The sequence below is a fragment of the Wallemia ichthyophaga genome (genome assembly GCF_000400465.1).
Source record: "Wallemia ichthyophaga EXF-994 unplaced genomic scaffold scaffold3, whole genome shotgun sequence".
NCBI classification, from domain to species: Eukaryota; Fungi; Basidiomycota; class Wallemiomycetes; order Wallemiales; family Wallemiaceae; genus Wallemia; species Wallemia ichthyophaga.
The window spans coordinates 362986-382225 of NW_008806276.1; the positions used below are offsets into that span (position 1 = coordinate 362986).

General features: G+C 47.2%; 13 protein-coding genes across 13 annotated transcripts; 7 read left to right on the forward strand and 6 right to left on the reverse strand.

Moving 5' to 3' along the window:
* Positions 1–173: 173 nt before the first annotated feature.
* J056_003138 (Kynureninase) lies at positions 174–1658 on the reverse strand (the record flags this gene model as incomplete). The annotated part of the gene is made up of 4 exons (XM_009268442.1): positions 174–1070; positions 1116–1249; positions 1296–1481; positions 1526–1658. The coding sequence occupies 4 exons, from the start codon at positions 1656–1658 to the stop codon at positions 174–176; spliced, it is 1350 nt and encodes a 449-aa protein (XP_009266717.1).
* Positions 1659–1680: 22 nt separating this feature from the next.
* J056_003139 (Peroxisomal membrane protein pex14) lies at positions 1681–2637 on the forward strand (the record flags this gene model as incomplete). The annotated part of the gene is made up of 5 exons (XM_009268443.1): positions 1681–1896; positions 1944–1997; positions 2045–2132; positions 2180–2289; positions 2335–2637. The coding sequence occupies 5 exons, from the start codon at positions 1681–1683 to the stop codon at positions 2635–2637; spliced, it is 771 nt and encodes a 256-aa protein (XP_009266718.1).
* A 77-nt stretch (positions 2638–2714) lies between these two features.
* On the forward strand, positions 2715–4092 carry J056_003140 (Meiotic recombination protein rec8; the record flags this gene model as incomplete). The annotated part of the gene is made up of 7 exons (XM_009268444.1): positions 2715–2721; positions 2765–2891; positions 2935–3295; positions 3350–3720; positions 3779–3824; positions 3877–3999; positions 4045–4092. The coding sequence occupies 7 exons, from the start codon at positions 2715–2717 to the stop codon at positions 4090–4092; spliced, it is 1083 nt and encodes a 360-aa protein (XP_009266719.1).
* Positions 4093–4252: 160 nt separating this feature from the next.
* Positions 4253–5069, forward strand: J056_003141 (uncharacterized protein; the record flags this gene model as incomplete). Its single annotated transcript, XM_009268445.1, has 2 exons — positions 4253–4946; positions 4996–5069. The coding sequence occupies 2 exons, from the start codon at positions 4253–4255 to the stop codon at positions 5067–5069; spliced, it is 768 nt and encodes a 255-aa protein (XP_009266720.1).
* Positions 5070–5244: 175 nt separating this feature from the next.
* Positions 5245–6232, forward strand: J056_003142 (UPF0743 protein C.06c; the record flags this gene model as incomplete). Its single annotated transcript, XM_009268446.1, has 4 exons — positions 5245–5312; positions 5360–5426; positions 5478–5651; positions 5702–6232. 4 exons carry the CDS (start codon positions 5245–5247, stop codon positions 6230–6232), a joined length of 840 nt encoding a protein of 279 aa, XP_009266721.1.
* Positions 6233–6257: 25 nt separating this feature from the next.
* Positions 6258–6859, reverse strand: J056_003143 (uncharacterized protein; the record flags this gene model as incomplete). Its single annotated transcript, XM_009268447.1, has 3 exons — positions 6258–6459; positions 6513–6672; positions 6718–6859. The coding sequence occupies 3 exons, from the start codon at positions 6857–6859 to the stop codon at positions 6258–6260; spliced, it is 504 nt and encodes a 167-aa protein (XP_009266722.1).
* A 101-nt stretch (positions 6860–6960) lies between these two features.
* J056_003144 (Phosphatidylglycerol/phosphatidylinositol transfer protein) lies at positions 6961–7676 on the reverse strand (the record flags this gene model as incomplete). Its single annotated transcript, XM_009268448.1, has 4 exons — positions 6961–7064; positions 7114–7205; positions 7255–7334; positions 7386–7676. The coding sequence occupies 4 exons, from the start codon at positions 7674–7676 to the stop codon at positions 6961–6963; spliced, it is 567 nt and encodes a 188-aa protein (XP_009266723.1).
* A 47-nt stretch (positions 7677–7723) lies between these two features.
* J056_003145 (uncharacterized protein) lies at positions 7724–10458 on the forward strand (the record flags this gene model as incomplete). Its single annotated transcript, XM_009268449.1, has 7 exons — positions 7724–7742; positions 7788–7956; positions 8005–8085; positions 8133–8236; positions 8286–8362; positions 8416–10381; positions 10430–10458. The coding sequence occupies 7 exons, from the start codon at positions 7724–7726 to the stop codon at positions 10456–10458; spliced, it is 2445 nt and encodes an 814-aa protein (XP_009266724.1).
* A 641-nt stretch (positions 10459–11099) lies between these two features.
* J056_003146 (Cysteine synthase) lies at positions 11100–12864 on the reverse strand (the record flags this gene model as incomplete). The annotated part of the gene is made up of 4 exons (XM_009268450.1): positions 11100–11870; positions 11917–12128; positions 12175–12506; positions 12557–12864. The coding sequence occupies 4 exons, from the start codon at positions 12862–12864 to the stop codon at positions 11100–11102; spliced, it is 1623 nt and encodes a 540-aa protein (XP_009266725.1).
* A 215-nt stretch (positions 12865–13079) lies between these two features.
* Positions 13080–15118, forward strand: J056_003147 (uncharacterized protein; the record flags this gene model as incomplete). Its single annotated transcript, XM_009268451.1, has 7 exons — positions 13080–13113; positions 13161–13223; positions 13277–13347; positions 13395–13663; positions 13711–13921; positions 13974–14479; positions 14530–15118. The coding sequence occupies 7 exons, from the start codon at positions 13080–13082 to the stop codon at positions 15116–15118; spliced, it is 1743 nt and encodes a 580-aa protein (XP_009266726.1).
* Positions 15119–15195: 77 nt separating this feature from the next.
* Positions 15196–16001, reverse strand: J056_003148 (uncharacterized protein; the record flags this gene model as incomplete). Its single annotated transcript, XM_009268452.1, has 4 exons — positions 15196–15276; positions 15322–15457; positions 15508–15578; positions 15627–16001. The coding sequence occupies 4 exons, from the start codon at positions 15999–16001 to the stop codon at positions 15196–15198; spliced, it is 663 nt and encodes a 220-aa protein (XP_009266727.1).
* Positions 16002–16043: 42 nt separating this feature from the next.
* On the forward strand, positions 16044–17260 carry J056_003149 (GDP-fucose transporter 1; the record flags this gene model as incomplete). Its single annotated transcript, XM_009268453.1, has 3 exons — positions 16044–16085; positions 16133–16359; positions 16411–17260. 3 exons carry the CDS (start codon positions 16044–16046, stop codon positions 17258–17260), a joined length of 1119 nt encoding a protein of 372 aa, XP_009266728.1.
* A 49-nt stretch (positions 17261–17309) lies between these two features.
* J056_003150 (Pentatricopeptide repeat-containing protein) lies at positions 17310–19220 on the reverse strand (the record flags this gene model as incomplete). Its single annotated transcript, XM_009268454.1, has 1 exon — positions 17310–19220. The coding sequence occupies one exon, from the start codon at positions 19218–19220 to the stop codon at positions 17310–17312; it is 1911 nt and encodes a 636-aa protein (XP_009266729.1).
* Positions 19221–19240: the final 20 nt, after the last annotated feature.

A 19240-nucleotide genomic window follows, 5' to 3' on the forward strand; every position in this document is an offset into this window, starting at 1 on the left:
GATATAGCACTTCTAGTTGAATATTCGGGTGGATTAATGATATCATTAGAGCTACGTAAATGGCTCCAAACCAAACAAGCCATTTGTGACCTTTGCTGAGGAGGCCCATGTGATGATAGATAGATAGCAAGAATGATAGAAGGCATTAGGGCATTACAATCTTTTGAAAATGATTAAAAGTCATCAAGGATCTTGTCGAGTGCAGAAACAGCCTTGTGGACATCGCGGAAGCTGTTGTAAAGTGGCGCTGGAGCTAGTCTGATAACCTCAGGCTTGCGATCATCTCCAACGACGCCGTGTATCTGAAGCTGCTCGTTGTAGAAGAGCATGTAGTCCTTGTTGAACTTGAGCGACAGCTGGGCACCTCTCTCACTAGGATTACTTGGGGTTATGATGGTGAATTGCTTGTGCTCGACGTTGGAACTGTCTGTGTAGTGCTTGGAATACTTCAGCAGTCTTTCCATGTATCCTGTGAGAGCAACACTCTTAGCTCGAAGATTCTCCATTCCAGCCTCGTCAAACAGCTGGAGAGAAGCGTAGAGGGCAATAAGGGTGAGGACAGGTGTATTGCTGACCATCCAGGCCGAAGCTCCAAGAGATGGCGAAAAGTGTGGTCCCATTTCAAATCGTGTCTCTGGATCATGTCCCCACCACCCTTCCAACCGTCTGTGGTCGGCTTGGCACTGGCTTTGAGTTTGAGACTCGTGAATGAAAATACCAGCGATACCACCAGGAGAGCTGTTGAGATATTTGTAGCTACACCACACTGCAAAATCTACATTCCACTCATGCAGCTTTAAGGGTACGTTTCCGACGGCGTGGGCGAGATCCCAACCAACATACGCACCGAACGACTTTGCGTGGCTGGTGATTGTAGGTATGTCAAACAGCTGGCCGGTGTAGAAATGAACACCACTGAACATAACCAGGGCTACCTCATTACCATGCTCTTCGAGGGTGCTGAGGATGTCTTGGGTTCTTAGGGTTGATTCACCGGACCTTGGCTTCACTCTGATGAGAGCATCATCTGGATTGAGGTTGTGTAGATACGCGTGGGAATTAAGAGCGTACTAAGGCTAGTTAGCTATTCGCAGTTGTCGATATAGCCAACTAACATTATCAGATGGAAATGCGTTGTCTTCAAAAACGATCTTGTAACGTTGAGCGGATGGTTTGTAGAAGGTAATGAGTAGCTTGTGCAGATTTGAAGTAAGCTGGCCCATAGCGGCCACTTCGTCCGCGTTTGCGCCTGCAAATGATGAGTGTGTGATGACATCAGGCGCTGCTGTTCCCACCGACGATAGCAGCCAGGCTTCCTTTGACAAGCTCATCACAGCTCTTCCATGGCCTTTGGTATGGATGATCAAAGTGGCCCTCAACTGCGCGCGTCTTCCATACGTCGAGTTCCTCTGCGATAAGCGATTGAGTGCGCTTAGGCATCAAACCGAGTGAATTGCCACAGAGGTAGGTGATCTCAGCATCTGCTGCCAAATGAGCTTGCGACTAATAGCGGTACGAGACTGACCACGTTTGCACGGCAAGTGGAATTCCTGCCTGAAATTCGAGAGGCTGTCAAGATTATCGAGATGGACAGAGTGGTCCGGATTAATTAGGTCATCGTCAGTAATCTTATCGAGATATTCCCGCAATTCGCTCATCGATGTTCGTTGTAACAATACCATGAGCAGCGGCGATAAGGTTCAGTCAGCGGTAGATTTTCTGAGCGACCCAAATACGCAATCAGGTAGCCTGGAGGACAAGGTACAGTTCTTGCGGTCAAAAGGACTCGAGCAGGCCGAGATTAACCAGGCTTTGGCTGCTGCGAACAACAATCGCCGAATCTTCTTCAGTCAGCCACCGAGATATGAATTGCAGAGAGATTGGAGAGATTACTTTGTGAGCTGCAGGGAGTCGCTCAGAGCCACTGCTAATAATATGCCCAGATAATGGCCGTTGTATCCGGTGGTCTCGCTTATGGCGTTGGAAGCCTGGCTAAAGTGGGAATATTCTTGCGCGGTGATCCACCACTCATGCGTACACCCAGAGATATCTTTGGCCACATTTGCAGCCTCCATCGTCTACGCAGTACGAATCTGATCTCAAGTCTTTGAACGACAAGTACGACGAAGCAGGTGAGTTGAGTGGCGTGTGTATTACTGCACACTCACAATCAGTGTAGAAAGCACAATGAAGGAGCTGCGTGACGACACAACGGCTATCAAGGATTCGTTAGCCGGTCAGCAGGACAAGGTGAACGAGACAATCGTTGAAATTGAGAGGGCAGTTGACGTAAGTGGATGCGCATCGTATATACCAACATCTCACGCCTCATAGGGCATCAAGTCCAGCGAGAAGAGGACTCGAGAAGAGATGGACGGCGTCGTTCGCGAGCTCAGCGAGATAAAATCTCAAATTCCAAAGCTAGTTGAGTCACAGCAGCAATCGCAAGCAAGCACTCTTAACGAATTACAATCTGAGCTCAAATCACTCAAGTCTCTCCTCTTATCAAGACAAAATGGCGGGACGACGTCACCAAGCTCTTCGATACAAATAGGCAAACCACAGATACCTGCGTGGCAACTAGCCACTGCCAATGGCACTTCAACGTCGCCCACGAACTCTACAAATTCTCATTAATTCTTGTAATTGTTTGAATAATTTTCACTTTTTCACCATCGAACTCAAACGACGACGTGATTTGCGATATTTAAGAGATGGCGAGTACTAAGGCGATTAATGGCACCCACAGGCTAACATAGCGTAGTTCTGGAAGTGAGCACCATCTCGTGCGCCATCTCCATTTTCTCAAGCCGTTTGAACAGCACTGAGCTGCTTACGTCGAGGAGAGATGGATATGCATTGGTCTGGATCGCTGCCACGCTTCCATCAAAGTGCGCTCTACAAAATCGCGACGCTGTCTAACCCAAATCTCAGAGCCAATCTCACAAACTTCAAGAGGCTTTCAAAGAAGGATATTTTAAATTTTTCAGTTCCAGCATTCTGCCAAACGCTGCAGGACCCTCCTGAGCCACTAGCGCTGCGTTTATCTTCCAGCCTACTCATCGGTGTTGTCAGAATCTACGATAAGCGCCTCATGTTTTTCGAGCATGACGTCCAGCAGGTCCACAACAACCTCCTCAAAGCCATCAACAATACGGAAATGAGCAGCGACGGTGAGAGTATCAACTTGCTGCAGCATCGAGCACGCGTCGATCAAATTACTCTCGATGCCAATCAACTTCACGCGCCTGATAACATACAGAATCTCGATCTGAGACTGCAATTGGCTGAGATTGTAAGACGGGCATTTATAAGCCTCTGTCGCTGTTTCTGACGTTGAAATCGAAAGGATGTTACTGCTGGTATGACCAATGCACTTCAAGACAGCAACATCGCCTCGCTCACTGCATTTGACAGCCATTCCAGTGGGATTGGTAGAGCTGATCCGACGCAGCAAGACTTGCTATTCGATCCAATGATACCTATGATGCCCATGGATTGGAGTATCTCCAGTCATGCTCCTCTTGGTCCTGATATTCCCGCTAATGTTGCTCAATCGGCGTCTCATCAGTTCCTCCAAGATCGTCCACCTTCGCGACAGATTGCTGCTGGATTCGATGACTGGGGTATGCCTTCGGAAGATATCCGTCGCGATTTCTTCGAGGACATAGCTCAAAATGTCAGAGAAGAGGGATTGGGTGAGAACTTTTTCAATTTTGAGTGAGTGACAAGCTGAGACAGTGGTGAGATATTGCCTTTTTTTGCTTACTTGCCAAAGTATCCCGCTCGAGGGCGTTAAAGCTCAGTCTGTCGAAGAGCGCAGAGTGAGTGTGTTTGTTGACGCCCTACTGCCCTACTGCCCTAACGCAAGTGTAGAGATCGAGAGAACAAGGCAGCCAACCTATATCTTCTTCTCCATTGTCTTCACTCCCACAAGCAGCAAGGCCAAAGAAGCGTAGGAGACTCGTTGTCGACAGCCGTCTTGACTTGTTAGATGAAGTGAGTATAGTGTTCGGGTGTAGTCGAGTGAGTAACGTTTCATAGGAATTGCGAGGATCACGTGACAATTACTTGCAAAATATGGAGAGGTAAGGATTATAACATGTGGGCTGTGCTTATCCATCTTCAGAGACAATATTGCAGCTGGTCATCGCAACAGCATTTATCAAGAAGAGACTTTAGCGTGCAACATGGTAATATCATTACCGTTCAATAGTACGTCAGTGTACAGAAGTACCTTCTACTAACAGCCATGGTAGTTGCTAGGAATATGGAGCTTGGTGGTAACTTCCCAGACCCTAAAACCATCACGAGATGGAGAAGGAAAGAGAAAGGTGGAGCAGAAGGTGGAGCGCCTGGAACCAAAGAGACGACGCCGATGATTGGGGCAGGTAGTGGTATGGTCAGCTCTGGTCATGGCGTAGACTATCAATTTGATGTACCGATGGACCCTCTCCAGCTGCCAGCTGACGTTGAAGTCGGTAGAGCTGTAACAGGCAGTCCACGCAGTGCATTACCTTGGGAGAGGTCTGATGTTGGATTGGATGTCGACAGACCGTCTACGGCATCGCCATCTGCAGCAAGTCTCCACAGAAGCGTGTCGATGGTTTCAGAGGGAAGAAGATTCAGCTTGGATCCCATAGGCAGCACACAAAGGAGACAGTCGATCCGTTCACCAGTTGGTGGATCAGTCGTTGGAGGTGATGTATCCATGGGAATCGATCATGGATCATTCGCAGGACTCGATGAAGCATTCCTACCAGAAGCTGAGCTCGACAATCAGACTAATAGCTTTTTGAGATTCGCCAAGGGCGTTTTTGGTAGCAACGGCGGCACGGGTCAAGTTGATGAGCGTAGCAGTGTGCGTTGTCTAGTGATGAATGATATATGTCCAGCAACGCTCACAGCGCGCTATGTAGCTGTGAATGCGTTCCATAACATACTAGGTGAGTGTTTTTAATGATGAAACGCGGTTGCCTAAATGGTCCTCTTCAGTGCTCGCAGACAAGAATTTGGTTAAGGTGCATGTGAAAGACGATCCAACGAGGTGGTCACTTTCATTTGCGTAAAGTGAAAGAGAAAGAATTGCTGTATATTTTTATTTACGATTCATGAGTATTCTTGCTGGAATAGGTGATGTCTTGACCAAAACTTTGATAGGCGATACGCATCGGCGAGAGGATGGTATCATTTTCATGTCAGAATTGTAATGATACGGTGAAGAAGCCTAAATTACAGATGCACATGAATCGATGCCAGGCGCCTGTGGATTGTATTGACTGCAGTACAACGTTTGATGGACATTCAGCCAAGTGGGTCGATTGCGGGGGAGGCACTGCAGCGCTAACAACGCAACCAGAGCACACACGAGCTGTATGACGGAGGAGCAGAAGTATCAGAAGAATTTATATCATAAGCCTACAAAGGTGTGTGCAGCTCTTCGCGTACCACCACACACCATCTAACGCGCAATGAAGACAAAGGCGGTGGAAATGAAGCAAGAGCCAGAGTCTACAACAGCGCCAGCTCCAGCTACCGCTCCAGCGCCTACGCAAGAGAAGAAGAAGAAAAAGTCCAAGACTGAGAAAAAGGAGAAGGAGGCGGATGAAGAGCCTCCATCGACGCAGAAAGAGTCTAAAAAGCGCAAAAAGGTGGGTGCTGAGGAATAGGCGTGTGCGTGTATCTAACGTAGCTGCTCCAGTCCAAGACCAAGGACGAGGCGAATGACGATAGCGAGAACAAAGCCAAGGACACAGACGAGCCGTCAAAGAAGAAAAAGAAGAAGACGTCGACGGAGGATGGCGAGGAAAAGCCAAAGAAGAAGAAGAAGGCTAAAAAGTCTGATAAGGATGCTGAAGATGGTACAGAAAATGTTGAGAAACCAAAGAAGAAGAAAAAGTCGAAAAAAAGCGAGAGCGAGAGCGCTGTAGGTAAAGGGACTTCCGCGGGAGCTGACAAGAAGGCGCCACCCACTCTATTCACAGACGACGATCTCCGCGATGCAATGAGACATGCCATAGCTGAGCAGCAGCAAGGCACAACCATCGAGTTCCAAAAGATGCTCATGTCCATTTTAAAGGCAGCGGTGGAGATTAAGAAGAATAAGAATACCGATGAGCCGAGTCAGGAAGAGCTCACTGATGCCCACAGAGATATTGCAAATCAGGTGTTGCGGACGATGACGTTCACAAAATCAGACGACGGCAATGAAATGCTCCTAGGCATCAAATAGAATATTACAGGGACTGATTGATACATTAATTATTCAAGTTTGTTACTGATTCGGGCGATTGAGGTACCTCGAAGCTGATATCTGCACACCCGAGCTCAGTGTCGCCGTTGTGGATGTCCATATTGATTGTGTAGTTTGATTGTGAGCTGTTGATGATATCTGAGTCGTTTGTGACATCTAGCTCGTAGCTGCCTTGGCTGACAGGACAACTAATGCCGCTTTTTGATCTAGGATGAGTCGGTATGAGCTAGGAGGGAGTATGGTAGCAAAGTAGACTAACAAATAGGTACAGAAATCTCCATCGAAGCTGAGTAGCTTGAATCCTTGTTCGACGATAGCATATGTGAGCGTTGCACTGTCAACTTGCTCTGAAACATTCATTGTGATGTTCTGGATATTATCGCCAGTAGCATCTTGGAATGTGATAGCTGATGAGGTACCTAAATAGCGTGAGATAAGGATTATTAGGAAACATCCCCACTCACCGCAATCTTTGATCTCCTTAACCTTTGTTTGAACAGGTGTGGACGTTGAGACCGTTTGTGAATGTGCAACGCTCGCAAGCAGCCCTAACAGGTAAACAAACCTTCTTATCATGATACAATTAATGAAAGATACACTTGCCATTTTGGGAGCGGCGTCGTATGACAGTGAAAAATTTATTACAAAAGGATTCGTAGGATCGTTCAATGACATTACAACATATTGTGGTCGTTAGGATAGTAGTTTTAGTTGAAAACACTTAAAAACGGAAGAAAACTTAGTCTGAAGTTGAGACAAGCTAGTGGAGTGTCGTCGACGGTGTTAGCTCTGACTTGAAGGGTGTAGGCGGCTGTAAAGGGTGAGATGGAACGTGAAATGACAAGGTTGACGCAACGCACCTGGGGGAATATGCGATGGAAGTTGGATGTTCTGTTTGATGGCACGCTCACCCTTTTCAACAGGACATTGAATTTGAGCATCGGCGTTATGGCTTGTGAGGAGATGAGTATGAGATCAGTGCAAATAATAAACGCGCTTACGCCTCCTTGCAAAGATCGTAGCGAGTGGAATAGAGAGTGATGTAACCCAACTTGACAGCGACGTCTGCGTACGCGCCTTCCTGTCGTGGGTGTTAGAAGTGTAAGGGTACTACGCAGACACTGCCACGCACTGCAATGTATCTGTTCACAGTTCCAGCCGCGTCTATAGTAAGATTACGGCCAGATTGGGGAGGATCCGGGGAAACATCGAGTTTGCTGAGCTTGAGAGCGTCTTCAACATCGCCACAATCACTCCAAGACCACTTGGAAAGGGGTTTGACATCGTTGGCGGTGGTGTCATCGCCGAGATAGAGGACAGATTCATCAAAGGAGAGAACATCTAAATAATTATAATCGTATTCACTGATAAATGCTGCAACAGGCGCTGTGACTGCTAAAACGAGAATTCCTTTTAATTTCATTATCAAAGTGCGAGACGACGCCTTCTGATCACTCGACCAAGGCTGAAATGCAGTCTGAAGAAATTTGTGAGGCGGGAGAAGCCGGGGAAATAGAACTGACAGGACACACAGCTACACCTGCAACACCGGCTACACTAGCAACACCAGCTATCCTTACAACGACATCGTCGAGGAATCTGCCAGAGCCAATTTCATACACCAGAAATGAACTTCTTAGGCTTTCAAAATCACCGTTAGTAAAGGCACCAGATAACTTGGAACCGTTTTCCGTTTGGTTTGGGTGTGTCGCTTTGCAGCTTTTGCAGCTTTTGACTTATTCTGTTGACAGCGAGTATACCGCTCCACCTGCGAATACACCGAGGCCTTCAATCAGCTCACCCAACTCAAGTGCCTCCAATACCTACAACAGGTGCGCTGCTCATCCCATTTTTGCCTCATAGCTCACACTACACCCAGATTTAGGCGCAACAACGAAGAAGTCGATTCCCCGAGGTCTTCAAAGTACAAGAATGCTTTCGAAAGAGCTCTTGGTTCTTCCTCAAACCAACCTTCTTCACTTGGTGGGCTTCTTTTGCGGGTTTATAGCACATCCACTTATACCTTTCACAGCTGCTTATAGAAGTCCCAACTCAAGGCATCCAGAGCCACGTTCTTTCGACCGCGAGTCTGAATTCGCTAGAAATAAGGTTCGTTCTGGCTCAAATCATAACCACACACTCTCACACTTTAATACTCTCAGTTCTCCGCTGATAAATCTAAAACTCCTCGTGAAGATCGGCCTGATCGGCCTGATCGTTCTAATAAATACCGCAACGAAGAAAAATCACCTCTTGGAAAGAAAGACAGTGCAATCACCTTACAAGATTCTCTTAAATCAAACGATGGTGATTGGAGGAAGGGCGGCTTTGCTCAAGAACGACAGCGTATGCGTAGAGGCAGAAATCCTTCTTTTGACGACGATGCTTCACCAGCGTGGTTAGATGATTCCTCTTCCCGTGACAGATCTAGGAATAAAGCATCCTCTGGTCCTTTTGGTTCCGGCTCAGCCGGTGTTGACAGCATTCAAGCTTTCAAAGCTCAAATGCGAGACAAGGAAAGACGAGAGAGGTTGCTTGAGCTTGGTATAGATGAAGAAGCTCCGTCTATTCACTACAATTCCCACTCCCATCCTCAGACTGCTTTGCTCGAGGACGAGTTTCAAGTTGACGCTGCGAATGACGAAACTTTTGGTGATATGGATGCTGCTAATGATGATACTTTCGGTGACGGCGCTTCCCTCGAGCCATCCATGTCCAAATTGACGATGAATGATGATCCAGCTATCCTTAATGCCTCAAATACTGCTCCCTCACAAACCCAATCACCAGAAACGCAACCTCAACTGTATACTGAACTTGGAAATGCCGGTAGTACAGCATCATCAGAGGGAACCCCCAAGGTCACAGAGAAGGCACCTGCTGCCAGCAGATTTGCTAAATTCTTCGATGCCAAGCCAAAATCACATCAACATGCAATGGATGCACAAGCTAAATGGCTCGATGCTCAGAGAAGGAAGGAAGCTGAGCCAGCAGTCAATTCTCCAACCCCACCAAACCTAACAAATGACCAACCAGAAATGCAAAGAGTCTTGGCAATGTTACAAACCTCAAACTCATCTACACCAGTGCCTCAACCATCTTCCGTAAAAGAAATTAGTAGACCGACATCCACATCATCAGCTGGAGCTGATCTAACAGCAATTTTACACCAACAACAACAAGCTGCGTTCCGTAATCAACAACTTCAACAACAACAACAAATAATAATGCAACAAAGGAAAGAACGCGAGCAGGAATTACAGAGGGAAAGAATGCAAAGGGAGCATCAAGCTTTATTACTTGCACAGGCTCAGAGGAGGCAACAATCACCGCAAGATCCTGCAATACTAAATGCTTTATCGCTTTCACGTAATAAGGGCAGTCCAGCTGCAGCAATGTCACCAAATGTGATGCACCAACAACAATCAAGAATGAGTCCAATGAATGACCCAAGAGCGGCAGCGCTGCAAGAGTATCAAATGAGATTGGCGTATGAGAGACAGAGGCAACTTCAACAGAATGAAATGGCAGATCCGCAACCAGAGCAAAGTCAGCAACAAAAGCTGCAGGAGATGTTAATGATGCAGCAACAGCAAGCACAAATGAGACAAATGCAACAAGCAAATGCTATGAGAGGAGCACCACCAGAGCATTTAGCAGCGTTGATAAGAGGAGGAGGTAACACACAATCACCAAATAGTGGATCAAATCCACAAGCTGGGACATTGCTTATGCAACAGATTCAACAGCAACAAGGACAGGTACCTTCAACGATAAGTCCACCACATGCACCACACCAACAGCAGCACTCCCAAGCTAATGAGATGTTACTCCAACAACAGCGTTTGCTCGCTCAACAGAGAGGCATGCAAGCCGCACAGGCGCAAGCGCAAGCGCAAGCTGCAGCACTCGCGACTGCTATACAACAACAACAACAGCAACAACAGCAACCTATGAGTGGATTTATGAATCAGCAACCACATCAACCGTATCAATCACAACAGCAGCATCCTGACATGCACCACTATGCCAACAACAACAACTCATTCGATCACGTCTCCAAGATGGCAGGACCACAACAGTCTCATCTCATGGATGCTCAGCAGCAGAGACAGAAGCAAGCACAGCGTAGGTAGTGAGATATGGTGTAGGTGTTCTTCACTAACGGTTTCACAGTTATGGCATTGCTGAATGGTGGACGTTAATAAACTAACAATCAAAGAACAGCATCTATTCATTCTCTATTACAAATCTTCTTGGTAAATTTGATCTCTTTATTCAGACCACTCATTCTTCTCACTCCATTCATCTTAATGCATATCTCGTTTTCACTTGAAATTTAATTGTGTGCCTGAAATTAAATAGCGCGCCCACTTCACAGTCGCCGCTGTCAATTACCACCACGTATCATTATGAAATTATGAAAATGAATAAATAGATTTTAAATATTACAGTTTAAATTATCCGCAAATTTTAACAGCTCAATCAATCCCATCAAGCTCGTTTTGCTGGGTGCCTCAATTATCATTCCAAAACCGCGATAAGCGACAGTAGTATAAGCGTAAATGGGTTTATCACTTATGATATACGCAAAATAAACTACAGCAAAATCAATGTGATTATATCGTTGAGTTCATTTAGGATCGTCCATCGAAATCATCCACTCCATTAATTTAGCAGATTGGAGAAATGTGACCACGCTCGACGGAATTCTGCGAATAACCCTTTTTTTATTACCTGCGCTTCTATCTATAAAAATCACACCGTTTCAGTCCAAGTAGTGAAAAAATTCATGGTAGAAAACTTTAGGTCAAATAAAAGGAGTCTTCAAATGTTTCAAACAAGTTTATGTCTTGACTATCGACTGTCTAGCTCTGCGAATGAATCGGATGAAGCGCTTCGACGATGAAAGTTTTCTATTTGAATTTTCTTGGTCTTTGTGTTCAACGAGTATTCCAGTTTTGGTAGATAATTGAGATAGCGACGACTTGCTTATTGTTAGAACATCAGCTGCTCTCTCAATCGGTTTACCCTCATCGGTCCAGCGATTGATTCCCCCCCTCACTGTAAACGCTTCGAAGCCAGAATTTCTCAAGACACTCACAGCGCTCCTAGAAGTACCGCCGTCTTCGCATAGTATTACTAGGCACTTGCTTCCGCGATAAGGGTCAGCTACTGCTGCCAGCTTCTCATCAAGAATTGGCCATTGTCTTGCCATCTCGCTCGCGTTCAAGAAAGGATTAGGTGTGTAGTGTGGATATAAGTCTTCAAGTATTGGGATATTTACTGAAGATGGTATTCGGAAATGATTGAACAAGCTGCTGCTTCGAAGATCCAACACCTGCGTAGACACTTGCTTGGCAATGACGGCAGCCTCTTCAGGATGCAACTCCCATCCATCGAGATATGGATACTTGTCTACACCCAGCAACTCGCTATTGTGCATGGGCGCGAAGTAGGCTTCACCTAGCTTCTCTTTGTATTCGCTCATGTAGACGTATGGAAGATCGCAGCAGATAAAGACGCAGTTTACGAACCCATCTTCACTACTTCTCAACTTGTCGAGCTCCTTCATTTCCTTAGCTCGGTCTAGATAGTTATAAAGACCCTTTAAGTTCTGAGACTGGTCAGGTTAAGGCTAATATTGAGAGGTTCAGACTCACAAAGCCAGAGGAAGGTCCTGCTATGATACCATTTCTCGAAAGCCATAAGCTCAATTCATACGAGTCTTTGCTACCGACTTCTTCGATAGTATCGACCGCACCGCGCCAGTCGTACCACGTAACTGGCAGTAACATGGACAGAGCTCTTGGACCAGGTACCCTGTCACCTGCTGTGGTACAAACACCTACATTGGTAATGTTTGGTGTACTGGCTTTAACTGAGTCAGTTGATTGTGGATCCTCATTAAGCAAACAAACCTTTCAGAGCAAGACCAGTCCCAGTCATAGTTCCACCCGTTCCAATACCTGCGCTAAAAACGCCTACATTTGGTAGCTGCTTGAGTATTTGTTGAGCCGTCCACCTTCCATGAGCCGCAGGATTATCTGGATTGGTATACTGATCCACATTTAAGGAGCAAGGGTCTTTCCCTCGGTTAGTAGCATGGTAGATACCGCCGTAAACATCGCTACTGAGCGGCTGACTTGGACCACCGCTGAAGTTCAACTCCAATCCGAAGAAACGCAGGAGGTCTATCTTGGCTGCACTTGTTTTGTTCGAGAGATTGGCTTTCGTCCTCTCAATCCCCATCCTAGCAACACCAGTCAATGAGTTAAAGGTAAAAGTATAGCAGACACATACTGTCTTGCAATAACGCTTAAAGACATGATGGTTGAGCCGCTTGAATACTCTACAATTTCTTTGGTGATTCCTGGTTTGATTTCACCATCTCTTTTGGCTTTCTCAAGCATGTTAAAAGCAGGAAACGCTTTGACGTTGTTTAGCGGATGTGCGGAGTGCACCTTAGCAAATATCCTAATCCTATCGTCATTTGCGAACTTGTGATTGGGCAGTTCAACGAGTGGAGTTGGAGGTGTTTTGTCGGGATTCAGATAGTCCAAGAGGGCATCTTCACCGCTGTAAACGTTTAACTCTTTATTGGTTGACATGGCTAAGGGTTAAGAAGACAACTTCGGAATCGGTTAAATTAAAGGATTCGAGGGTGCAATCAGATAACATGCGGCGACTTGTGAGGGTCTCGAAGGATGCAATCGAACCCTGACTGACGATATTGACTGTGCGTCGAACGTCAAATTGAAATTTCGGCGGACCTTGAAAACATCGCAGCTTAATTAAGACGGTCATCATCACAACTTAAGGCAAAATGTCCCATAATCAAAGAAATGACAGTATAAATGGTGTGTAGCTTAAATAGTTAGCAATGGTCATCTCAATTTCATCAAAGTAGTTGCCGAAACCGACAACAGCGTAATTAAGGATCTAGACAGCAACGAAAGTTCGCCTGGTGGTGAGTTGGTTGTCGCAGGTGCTTTAATATTGCCCGCTTATCTCACATGGCAGGGAATATCAACAATGGAGAAAAGCAAATTACAGATCAGACAAATTATTTGCCAAAATCTAGAATTGTAATGGTGCGTTTCATTCACAGTGATGCTTTTAATTCATCTGTACTGCTTAGGTGTTTTTCTCGTGTAGCGCTGTCGATTTCCTGGCATTAATGGATCAGACAAACATTGCTGTCGCTTCAACTTTTATCGCAAGTGATCTCGGCGCAGGAGGGCAATCTTCGTGGATCGCATCAGCCTATTTCTTGACTTCTACAGCGATGACTTTGAATTATGGTAGATTATCTGATGTTTGTGGTCGTAAAATGTTACTGATGGTCAGCTTATTCGGTTTCTTTGTCTTCACGATAGGAAGTAGTTTATCTCAGACCATGACGCAACTGTGAGGTTTGGTTAAACTTAATTGAAAAACACTGACATCATCAAAAGTATCGTGTTTCGCGCTTTGTCAGGTGCATTTGGCGGTGGGATGATGAGTTTATGCCAACTCATAGTGAGTGATGTAGTCAGCTTGAGAGATCGAGGAAAATGGCAAGGCATTCTCGGGGCCTTTAACGCATTGGCAAACGGCGTTGGACCAGTAATTGGCGGTGCTTTAGCGACTGTCCAGTGGCGATGGATTTTCTGGCTTAATCTGCCTGTACGTGAAGCTTTATAAGGTTAGCGCTTTGCATTTGCTGACTTTTGTGCAGATATGCGCCATTGCTTCGGCTATGGTGTGGTATATAATGCCACTGAAAAAAGTAGAAGGTCATTGGAAAGAGAAGGTGGGGAGGATAGATTTCGTCGGTACAATACTCGCATTGCTCAGCACAACGCTGATTATTCTTGGTCTCACCTGGGCCGGATCTGAGTATGCATGGGATTCAGCGCATGTCCTCTGCACTCTTATTCTCGGTGTCGTCTTAGCAGGTGTATTTCTGGGATGGGAAAAATATTCTAATTTACCAGTCATGCCGCTGTATATCTTCAAATCAAGGATGGTCTGTGGAGCATGCATTACACAGGCTATCAATGGTTGGATATTCCTCGTACAGACGTTTTATCTACCAAAATTTAGTCAGTTGGCTTTTGGCTACTCTGCTATTATCTCAGCTGCTTTGCTCATACCGCTGACGGTTGTGCAGACCATCAGCAGCACTATCGGTGGACTACTTGTGACATGGACGGGTAAGTATAAACTCATCATTCTGTCTGGGTGAGTTTGAGACTGCTAAAGCTACCGTGCACTCTCTGACGTGCTTTAAGATGGGCTCTATGGGTCGTAGGCGTCGGATTGATAAGCACGCTAGATGAAACATCGGGACTGGGCAAGCAGATTGGTTACTCTATCTTGGCAGGATTTGGTGTTGGCCAGACACTTCAGGCTAGTTTGGTTGCTGTCCAGGCAGGAGTCGAAAGGAAAGACATGGCGGTGGTGACATCGACCCGAAACTTTGTGCGCAATCTAGGCGGGACACTGGGATTAGCGATTAGCGGAACGATACTTAACAATATAACGCGGTCAAGATTGTTAGAAGACGGAGTAGCTGAGGGTGTTATCGACAGCGTTATACGGAGGCCGGAGAGTGCACGAAACGACCTCGACAGTGAAACAAGGAAATTGGTAGTCGATGTGTACAGAATGGGCTTTAGAGTAGTCTTTTTGACTAGCGCTGCTTTGGCGACCGTGGCTTTCATGGTGGCTCTTCTCATGATGCCGCAGATCAACCTCGATCGCGCTGATGACGAGAAACTCAAGGAGGAGGGTAGGAAGTGGGTTGAGGAGGGCAAGAAGGAGAGGCAGAAGGTGGCAGAGAGTGGTGAGTCAGAACAAGAACAAGCTATACATCGATAAAAGTGTAAGTAAATATGAAAATGTAAATGTCAATGCCTTGGGAGTGTTGTAATTAATGCAAGTATCCGTGCACCCCATCAATCGATCAAGTCGAGAGTGCGAACGTAGAGGGGTATAACAGCTTCGCCCCAGCCGCCCATGAGTTCAGTTCTGCAAATCTGTGGAGTTGGTGTGAGTTTATGAGGGTGATTTAGTCCACTCACTGGACAGGGACCTTGGAAAGTGTGGTCAGGGTTGTCAGACAGCATGTAGGTGCGAGCAGCGTAGTCAGTTCTCAGTCTGGCCTTTGCGTTGAGCTTCTGAGAGCGTTGCCGGGCTTGTTGAATGGGTCTTGGTAGGCTGTAAAGTGTATGTGAGTGGGTGAATGACGTAAAGACAATCAAACAGACGAAATTCCTTCATTCTTGATGCGTTCGCCTTCAAAGTAATCGAAAAGACAGTTGGCGCATGCGATGTGGCCCTGTGCGGAGCGTGTTATCGGTGTCTCAAAACATCACAGCCCACTCACACAAGCCGTAGTGCAAGCATTAGAGACGATATCGAAGCAAATTGGGCAGGTGAGATTATTGAATACAGGTCTACCGTCTATATCGTCGTGTGGAGCCTCTTGAGCTTCCTGAACAGGCTTAGATTTGCCTTTGTGGGGTTGCTGCTGTGTGCTGTGTGCGCTGACAACAGACGAAGATCTCGTAGAATGTGTAGAATTACTCCTGCTTGCTGATTTGGATCTCTCTCCTGCGCGTGTACGTTTACGAGATTTCGACTCCTTCGACGTCTGTGGAGGTGGAATGCGGGAAGTCGATGAAGTGGCGTTGGAGATAGCGTTGGTGTCGTCACCGTCGCTATCAGCAGTGAGATCTATGATTGGCTGATTTCGTTTCATGATGAATGTTGAGTGATAACGACCAACTTGGGTTTTCTGATAATGACACAGGGGAAAGAGCACTCTAGGCTGGCTGTAGCAGGCGTGAGTAGCGCTACACGCTGTTGCCACATCCACTCAAAAACCACCAGGTCGTCGTCTTCTATCTTACAGCAGCTATCGTGATGGTACTCGTGAATAAGGCTGTGCTCAACGTTAGCAACACGCCGCCACTCTTTTTTCTTTTTATTCAGCTCGCTATAGCGGTCCTCCTGCTTCTGATCAGCCACGCCGTTAAGCTGGTGCGACTACCGCGGATAGAGAAGAAGGTTGTTCGAGGATTGTGGAAGCTGATTGGAGTGAATGTCGCTGGATTGAGGTGGGCTGAGTGCTGATCTGAGAATTCACCGTTTCTCACGCCCTTTCACAGCTTCAACAACTACTGCCTGAAATACATTGACGCGTCTTTCTACCAGGTGGCGCGTGGACTGGTACTGCCCATCACCGTCATCATAAGCTATGCGTTCCTCAAAACCCGCCCAAGTAACTGGATTCTGTGCGCGTGTTTCATCATATGTCTCGGTTTTTTCACCTCAGTCCATCCCGGCAACGCGCACCTGAATATGCGTGGTATAATCTTCGGGCTGCTCTCATCGCTCACTACTGCAGCACATGCTGTGGTCATTAAGACCAGTCTTCCTGTCGTCGGCGGTTCAACGATTGACATGGCGTATTATGTCAATCTATTCTCAGCACTCCTCTTCGTGCCGCTGTCCGTTATCATGGGTGAGCTGCCAACCATCTACGCCCTCTTCTTTCACACCAACGCCCACGATCTGTCCGTCTTCTCGATCGGCGCTGCCCTCACTGGCGTCGTCGGGTTCCTCATCTGCATAGCGGGTTTCTTGTCCATCAAGGTGACTTCCCCAATCACCCATATGGTCAGCTCGGCAGTGCGGTCAGCGCTGATGGCCGTTCTAGGAGTGGTCTTATTTGACGAGCACCTCTCCTCTGAGAAGATAGCGAGTATCGTGATTATAGTGCTGGGTAGCGTGTTCTACACTTGGATCAAGGATAGGGAAAGCAGGGCGGCTGCGAGGGCAGACCACGACTATGAGCATCTCGATCAGCAGCCTCTCGAGACGATTCACGTCGATGGTCAGAGTGATGGGTCGGGCGAGCGTGATGGCGACGTGAACATTCTCTTCGAAGCTCCTCCTGAATATGATTATAGCGAGGAGCAGCAGCTCAAGAAGCAAACAGCACACAGCAGCTTTTAAACAATTAATACATTAAGACACCCATCTATCTCTATACATGCACAATACATCATAATCCTTTCTCGGTCAGCTTTCTGCGTACCTTGACCATTATTCTCCCGAAAGCGTCGTCGTCGTGCGTGTTGGAGGTATTTTTAATATACCTTTGATTCTTCTGCATGAAATCAATTAATCTGCGACAATCATCGAAGCGTCTGGCGTCGTAAAAGCCTTTCATGAGAAGGTAGAGGGTATTCTTAGTGATGTGAACATTAGGTTCGTGTGCCATCTGTTCGAGGAGAACCCAAGGAGCAAAAGGGTGATTATTAGCGAGACTAGCTGTAATAGCGTACTGGAAGAGGGCCTGTGTGGGAGCGAGCCCGCGTCTTTTCATCCGTGTCATCAGGGACTGTGCCTCTGCGAGACCATCAGGAGACCGAGCTAAGTGTGCGCTAATGAGGGATGTGTAAGTGACGGATGTGGTTGACATGCCCTCTTCCTCCATGCGGTCAAGCAGACAGAGTGCCTCATCCATCTCTCCCTCTTTCGCTAATATGTCGAGCATGTTGGAGTAGATGTGCACATCGGCATCGACGTCGCACTCAGCCATCGTGCGCACCACCACGCCGATAGCGTCCGGATGCGTCTGTTTGCGAAGGTATATCAGCAGCATTGAGAAAGTATGAGCGTCGGGTGGGATATTATTCTCTTTAAGTTGTCTGATGAGATGAATAGTGGTTTGAGTGTCATTGCGCAGTACAGCAGCGCGTATGAGTATATTGTACGACACGATAGTTGGGCTGTTCATCTGATGAAACACATGAGTCGCAACGTCGCTCATACCCACTCTGGTGAGGCCTGCAAGAAGGGCGTTACAGATTTTGGTAGGGGTAGGAATATCGTGAGCAGTGTAAATGGTCTGCACACTGTCAAAAACTTGCATACCATCGCGACTGCGTGCGTCTATCAAGCGTGCTATGAGCGCTGCTGCCGTGTCCTCATGTGGGAGAATGCCACTGCGTGACATATGTCTAAGTATGGTTGTGACGCGCTGCGCACTGCTGCGATGTACTAGCTCCCCCTCCAATACTGCCTGCAGAGAGTGGTGGCCGAGCGCGTCGAGTGGTCTGTCCAAGACACCTGTTGGGAGAGGGGGCGAAGTGCGTTTATGAGTATGAGCGAGCGCACGTAGGAAAGCAGCGTAAACTTGGTCGTCATCGAGAAGCGTGTTTTCTTGTGCTGTTAGTGCATCGTACACTTCCAGTATGTATCGCCTCATGCCGTCCTGGGCGGCTTGGCCGAGGGAGGTGAGTACGGTCTGCTTGTCGACGAGGACATGCGCCCAGCGCACATTTTCGACGTACTCCTGCGCTAGCTGTAGCGCGGCACCTGATAGACCCGTGTCGCGCGCAACTATGCCGCTCGAGAAGGTGTAGCCAGGTCGAGCAAGTGCCAGCGCACTGCGCGCACCTTGGAGAGAGTGGGTGAGGGAGTGGGCGGCTACGACACATACTAGCAGTCTGCTGGAGATGGGTGTGGGTGTGGTGTGGTTGCTGCTGCTACTGCTGCTGCTACTGCACTGACGCTGTCGCTGTTGAAGCCCCTCAAACAGCTTCAACACGCGCGCTGGATTGTTTCTCTGTAGCGCCACCTTCATTGCGCTTAGCAGGGGTCGTGACTGGCCGCGTGCTGCCAATTCAACGGCTATATCGTCAATCTGTGCGCCGTCGTCGTTTTCACGTGCGAGTGGGGAGAGCCAAGCGTCGAGTAGGTGCGAGTAGTGTTTGTCTACGGTGTGTGTATTGCTGATATCACCGCATAAAATCCCTCGCAGCGCATCTGTATCACGATTTTGGATGGCTGTGGAGAGGGAGGTAAGGTGGATGTCTGTGTGTTTGTATCTGCGTGCAGTCTGCACTGTTTTGTAAATATTCCTCCTAGCCAGCGGATTGAGCGGATTCAGCCTCAAGCAGAAGCTCATCGTGTTGAATAAAGAAAGGT